General features: G+C 35.1%; 1 protein-coding gene across 2 annotated transcripts; it reads left to right on the top strand.

Moving 5' to 3' along the window:
• Positions 1-1,244: 1,244 nt before the first annotated feature.
• Positions 1,245-3,757, top strand: LOC149155874 (putative inorganic phosphate transporter 1-3). Of its 2 annotated transcripts, none has more exons than XM_089446109.1 (2): positions 1,245-1,399; positions 1,701-3,757. In XM_089446109.1, exon 2 carries the CDS (start codon positions 1,730-1,732, stop codon positions 3,389-3,391), a length of 1,662 nt encoding a protein of 553 aa, XP_089302235.1. In that variant the 5' UTR covers positions 1,245-1,399; positions 1,701-1,729; the 3' UTR covers positions 3,392-3,757. The 2 variants fall into 2 exon arrangements, with proteins under 2 accessions (XP_089302235.1, XP_089302236.1); XM_089446110.1 differs by having other exon boundaries at positions 1,252-1,380.
• Positions 3,758-6,897: the final 3,140 nt, after the last annotated feature.

The raw sequence follows: 6,897 nt of genomic DNA, 5'->3' as shown, positions 1-6,897 counted from the left end.
CTAACCTTTCCCAATATTGAGGCCAACCCTTTAGTTTTAGGGACACCTCCGTAGTTTAGAAGGAGTGATAAGGCTATGAGTCTGGCCATTTGGAGCATCTTGGTTGAGCGTATGGGGTCTTATTATGGGAGTAAGAAAAACAATGACCATGTCTTCATCCTCCCAACAATCTCACCTCACTAGAGCAAAGTAGAAGGAAAAGAAAGTGGATCATAGATTTCATATACAAGTCTTAGGGAAAGCACAATAATCATTGGTGGATGTAAATATAGAGGTAGATATGAAGTGAAATACCTTGTTGGAAGAAAAACCCATTGAGGAAGTTTATGTTTTGGTTATTGATTCTAAAACACATCATAGAAATTATATAGAATTGTTGAGATGTATCATATAATTATGACCATAGTAGCCCAAGCCATAGAGAAAACCCAAGAAGTCCAAGAGGACATCAAGTACACTCCTTATAACTTCATGAAGCGAAAAACCCATCGAAGAAGTTTATGTTTTGATTATTCATTCTAAAATGCATTTTTGGTTATTCATTCTAGAATGCATCATAGAGATTATATAGAATATAGAAATTATATAGAATTCTTGAGATGTATCATATAATTAAGAGCATAGCAGCCCAAGCCATACAGAAAACCCAAAAAGGCCAAGAGGACATCAAGTACACTCCTTATGACCTCATGAAGCAAATTTATCTACCCATTATGTGACTCCTTATCTAAGAATCAAATTAAAAAACGTAAAAGAATAGAAAAACAAAACAAAAACTAAAACCATTAGTTACATGGACTGGTCTTATTGATTGACTCGACTTATTGCTGTTAGAGTTCCATTGGGACACGAAGTCGGAGATTCGCTCCTCTCATCAGGAAGTGTAGGTATCTTCTATACCACGCGTGCACTTGCTTAATTTTTAGGTTTTGCTTCCGTTCTTGAATTTTCCATGAGCCGTGGATGGCCGTCCATTTCTAAAATTCGATTATTGAATTTCACCTTCAATATAAACGTTTAAGTGAATATATATAAAAAGTTTAATTATAATTTCTTAGGAAAAAAGAAAAGGATAATTATAATTTCTGAGGAAAAAAAAAATTAATTATAACGGCGGACTACGACACTTACGGCTCGAAGAAAACGAAGACAATTCAACAGGTGTTGTCAGATCGAATATCCGGGAATATCCATGCGTTTATTCTTCGGATTAATTAAATAATCACCGATGCCTAGCATTACATATATCCTATGAGACTTATCACATCTGGAGTGCGATCGGCCGCTTCCGAGATCACAACGGAAGAGATTCAAGAAAGCCTGCGGGAGTCTTGAATCACGGGGAGTCCCTGAAACTCTGTTAGTATATACAGTAAGGAGGTTCGTACCTTCATATCCAGTGAGTATATAGGCCAGGCCAGGTTTTTATTTTTGTTTTTACTGTTGCTTTATTTTTATTTTATTCTCTGAGTTGGATTAGCATACGAGATTCTATAATTTGAGTCCTATTCCCTTTGCGTCCAGATTGTACTGTTTTCAGTTTCTTGGTTTTTTTTTTGTATAGGTAAGGTATCGTATCATAATAGGTGAAGTCTGGGATTTGGTCTTTTGGAGAAAAGCCGGGTTTAGGGCTTTTTGGTATTTATGCGGCGGTTTTCTTGAATTTTGATGAGTTTTTTTTTGCGGTGAATGTGATTTAGGGATCGGGATTCGAGTTTGAGGATCGATCATGGCGAGACGAGGGGAGCAGATAGAGGTGCTCAATGCACTGGACAAGGCCAAGACGCAATGGTATCATTTCACGGCGATCATAATTTCCGGCATGGGTTTCTTTACCGATGCTTATGATCTGTTCTGCATTACAACTGTCACGAAGCTGCTGGGGAGAATCTATTACTACGATCCAACGACTGGCAAACCCGGATCGTTGCCGCCTAACGTGTCGGCAGCAGTGAATGGCGTGGCCCTGTGTGGAACTTTTGCAGGCCAGCTGTTCTTCGGCTGGCTCGGCGACAAACTTGGCCGCAAGAAAGTCTACGGGATGACGCTCATGACTATGGTATTCAGTGCCCTAGCCAGCGGGCTCTCGTTTGGCCACACGGCCAAATCTGTAATGACAACGCTCTGCTTTTTCAGATTCTGGCTGGGCTTTGGCGTCGGCGGGGACTACCCGTTGTCAGCCACGATAATGTCAGAGTACGCGAACAAGAGAACCCGCGGGGCTTTTGTTGCGGCCGTGTTCGCGATGCAAGGCTTCGGTATCTTGACCGGAGGCGCGGTGTCCATCATCGTGGCCGCGGCGTTCAATCATGCGTTCCATCGACCCACATTCGAAGAAGACCCGGTGCTCTCCACGGCCCCGCAGGCGGACTTCGTGTGGAGAATAATCCTCATGTTCGGAGCCATCCCGGCGTTGCTCACTTATTACTGGCGTCTCAAGATGCCGGAGACGGCCCGGTACACGGCGCTCGTGGCTAAGAACACGAAGCAGGCCGCTGCTGACATGGCCAAGGTTTTGCAGGTCGACATCGAGCAACCATCGGCCGCAAATCAAAGGACCACGGGCGGCGATGAACAATTTGGGCTATTTTCAAGAGAATTCGCAAGGCGCCACGGCCTTCATCTTCTGGGGACGACGAGCACATGGTTTCTTCTGGACATAGCCTTCTACAGCAACAACCTTTTCCAGAAGGACATCTACACGGCCGTCGGATGGCTTCCCGCCGCCAAGAAAATGAACGCCATATACGAAGTTTACAAGGTAGGCAGAGCCCAGTCGCTCATTGCTATCTGCGCAACGGTGCCCGGCTACTGGTTCACCGTGGCTCTCATAGACCGCATCGGAAGATTCGCCATTCAGCTCATGGGCTTCTTCTTCATGACTGTTTTCCTGTTCGCTCTTGCAATTCCGTACTACCATTGGCGAGGGGAGAAGTGTGACAGCGGCTATTGCGGCGGGCAGCACACGGCCTTCGTAATCATGTACTCGCTGACATTTTTCTTCGCCAATTTCGGGCCAAACAGTACAACTTTCATCGTGCCCGCCGAAATCTTTCCGGCCAGATTGCGGTCGACGTGCCACGGCATCTCCGCTGCAGCTGGCAAAGCGGGAGCCATTGTGGGAGCATTTGGGTTCCTCTACGCTGCGCAGAGCACGCATCAAAAGGAGACGGATACAGGTTACCCCACGGGAATCGGAATCAAGAAAGCTCTGCTGCTCCTCGCTATTATCTGCGCCATGGGTTTTTTCTTCACGTTTCTAACTCCGGAGACGAAAGGCAGATCTCTTGAGGAGATCTCCGGCGAAAACGGTGACGATGATCAAGAAGAGGCACAGCAGTTTCGTGCCAATGGGTTCGGTAACAATAATATTAGAACCATACCTCTTTAATTAACGCGATGATCCGGGTGAGGAACAGCAGTTTCAGTCCAGTGGGTTCAGTGGCACTAGTAGAACTAGGCCAGTTTAGATAGAAAGATTGTGGGTAGTGCATTAGATCCGAATACTTTTCCATCATAGTTTGTCCTAAATTGTAGCTGCCAGGAATACTTACAGGTCTAGAGTTTCGTGGTGTTTATACATCACTTGAGATAAATAATACAAGTGAGTTTCCAGTGGTTATGAAGCATAAGTAAGATTGCTGTCTATGTATATATTTGGGGCTATGCATCCTCAGAGATCCACTGCAATTGTCGTGGTGGATAATCTGACTGCATGCCATATTTCATATAATTCCAATGCCTTTTTTCAACGATCTATAGTGAATGAACGGTTAACTATGTATATGTTTTCTTTTTATTTATATTATTAGTTTTTTCTGGCTAGGTTTTTTAGTAGTAGGGTTTTCCAAAATTATGAAAACGAAATTAAATATTATGTTAATAAATAATTAAAATATTTACAAAATTAAATTCCATAACCATCTGGATTTATCTGAATTCAGTTTATAAGGATTAAATCTCTTACAAATTTTCAAAGTGAAAACCTTTTTTTAAATGCAAAACGAAAAAACTCAGAGAAAGGTATAGAGATTTGATCATCTTCAGCGGTTTAATTATTAATAATATAATAGTTTTTTTTTTAATATTTGAATAATTTACTTTTCTAAAATTATGAAAATGAAATTAAAGATTTGTTATACAATAATTAAAATTTTTACAAAGTTGAATTGAAAATTAATTTACCAGTTTATAATTATTTTAATTTTGGATTTCAAATTTTTCAAAATATAGTGAAAGGTTAAAAAATTTGATCTTTCTCTGCCCTTAATATATCCATAATTAAAATGAATTTAAACTGGTTTAACTATTAAAAATTATTAACAATTAATATTTATAATTATAATTATAATTTCTTTTTATATGTAAGTTGACCTAGTCAAAACATTTAGATAACATAACAAGATATTACAACCTTCCTTTCATATTTAACTAGAAAGTACTTCTCAACCCAATAAAAAAAAAAATATTTTTAATTTTTCTATATTATCTATTTTTTTAAATAAGATAATTTATATCAATATTAATTAGATAAAATCACTTTTGTGATTTCCAACAAAAAATGTACATTGGAACTACCATTCCATGGAGAGCAAAGATTCTTATTGCTCAATTAAGAACTAGCTCGCATCAATTTCTGTGCGAAATGGGTCCCTGGAAAAAGCCTAAAGAAAATGGGGAAGAACTAGTGTGTACTTTTTGCACTTGTGGGGTAGTGAAATTTTGCTATATTATCTATTTTTTAAACTAAAATAATTTATATCAATATTAATTAGATAAAAGTCCACTTGTGGTCTCCAACAAAAAGAGTACATTGAAGCTAACGTTCCATGGAGAGCGAAGATTCTTATTGCTCAATTAAGAACTAAATCGCATCAATTTCGGTGCAAAATGGGTCCGTCGGTGGAAAAGACCTAAAGAAAATCGGGAAGAATAGGTGTGTACTCTTTGCACTTGTGGGCCAGTGGAATAGGAAAAACATTTCATTTTGGAATGTGATGCTTTCAAAGACAGTTACAACAGATGTTAATATCAATTCCTTGGCATTGTCTTTTTAGTGAAGGGACTCTTAGAAGATTGGGTCAGTTCATAATTAATTTAAGTAATAAAAAGATTGAATTGCAAAAAACAATATGTTAGTATCAATTTCTTGGCATTGTTTTTCAGTAAAAAGACTCTTAGAAAATTGAGTCAGTTCATCATTAATTTAAGTAATAAAAAGATTAAATTACACAACAACCAAAAAAAATGAAAGCAAAAACACCAATAATCCTATACTATTTCTAATCTCTTCCGCATTAACATTTCATTTATTCATTCAATTAATTTTTATTTATATTAACCACAAAATGTTTTTATTACACTTTTTGAGCACTGATATTATATTCATTTCGCTTTTGAACACTGATATTATATTATCTTTTTTTAAACCGAAATAATTTATATTGATATTAATTAGATCATTAATTAATTTATAGTTTACATAAACTGCAAAATGTTTTCATTGCACTTTTTGAACAATGGTATTATATTCATTTCGCTTTTGAACACATATATTATATTGCAAGTGGACGACAAGTAACAACATTCCAATATAATTTTATTAGTTTGATGACTATAACAGAAGTGCGTTGAATTCTATATATAAAGTAATAATATAAAGTTTCAATTACAAGTTTTCGCTTCGCACCGGTCATTATCTTGCAATATTATATTTTGAGTCAATGATGACACAAGTTTCTGAGTGGTTTTATTAGTGGTTGAAGCTGAAGGCCGAATTCGACGGTTAACCGCGTTTGAAATCATGAGGATCTAAAATAAATAATAAAGTATAGTATCAAATAAAAGAATTTTAGAAATTTAGATTAATAAGTTATAGTATCAAATAAAATAATTTTAGAAATTTAGATGGTGTATATATTAAATTTCAAAGGTTAAAATAAAATACAATATGGAATAAAAAAATTAATTTAGAATGCATAGTTTAATTGTAAAACATTTTTTTAAGTTTGAAACCCGGATTTCTTCGAATAATAAGTCTAAACTATGCAATCTGTATAATCTTAGTCTCTTTTGAGTTTTTGAAAACACTGAATGTATTTAGCTATATGTTTTATATTTATTTTATTTTTAAATAAAATTTAAAAATTATTATTGAATTTAAATATTATAAAATGAAATGATATTTATAATTGATTTTTTTAGTTAATCAATATATGTTTATAATTTTAGGAGTGATAAGAGCAGGTAAGTGGGGTTATTTTGAATGGGTCATTGAAATCAACGTATTCATGGGTTTAGAATTGAGATCCAATAAATAAATCTAGGTATGTTTTTTTTGGTTTATTGTTAGTTTAGGTTCAAAATATATTTGGTTATAGTTATTCTAGTAAATAATTTACATTGAAAAGGAATATTAGATTTATATTAATTATAGACGTAGAAGTTTTAAGAAATATGTGTAAAATTTGAAAAATATTTACACTTTAAGAAATTTGATTTTTTTTATGCTTGATATATCCATGGTTATGATGGACTTATATTGGTTCTTCCTTTCTCTACACACACCATGTGTTATTTTTCATTGTTTAAATTTCATTTTTGTGTGCATAAATGGATTCAATGCCTTCAAAATCCTTTCAGCAAGTCCAAAATATAAAATAGTGATACTATTTAAAATGCTTTAACTATAACAAATTATTTTTTCAATTACTATATACATAATTTCCTTTTTAACATATATAATATATACACATTTCACATTGAAATAATTTACCTAAAATAAGGATTGAAATATTTTATTATTTTATTTTAAGTCAAGATCGAAATATATTATTATTTTATCTTTGATGAGAATAAAATATTTCGTTCATGCATCAATTATGCATTAAAATGTTT

This window comes from Pinus tabuliformis, chromosome 9 (genome assembly GCF_031772625.1).
Source record: "Pinus tabuliformis cultivar Carrire ecotype Pingquan chromosome 9, CPIR1, whole genome shotgun sequence".
In the NCBI taxonomy this organism is placed as follows: Eukaryota; Viridiplantae; Streptophyta; class Pinopsida; order Pinales; family Pinaceae; genus Pinus; species Pinus tabuliformis.
Note: the sequence above shows the minus strand (reverse complement) of the source record. Positions and strands in the feature narration are given on the sequence as shown.

Bases quoted from the DNA above. Each gene is read 5' to 3' on its own strand.
- LOC149155874 (XM_089446109.1), top strand. From the start codon at position 1,730: ATGGCGAGACGAGGGGAGCAGATAGAGGTGCTCAATGCACTGGACAAG.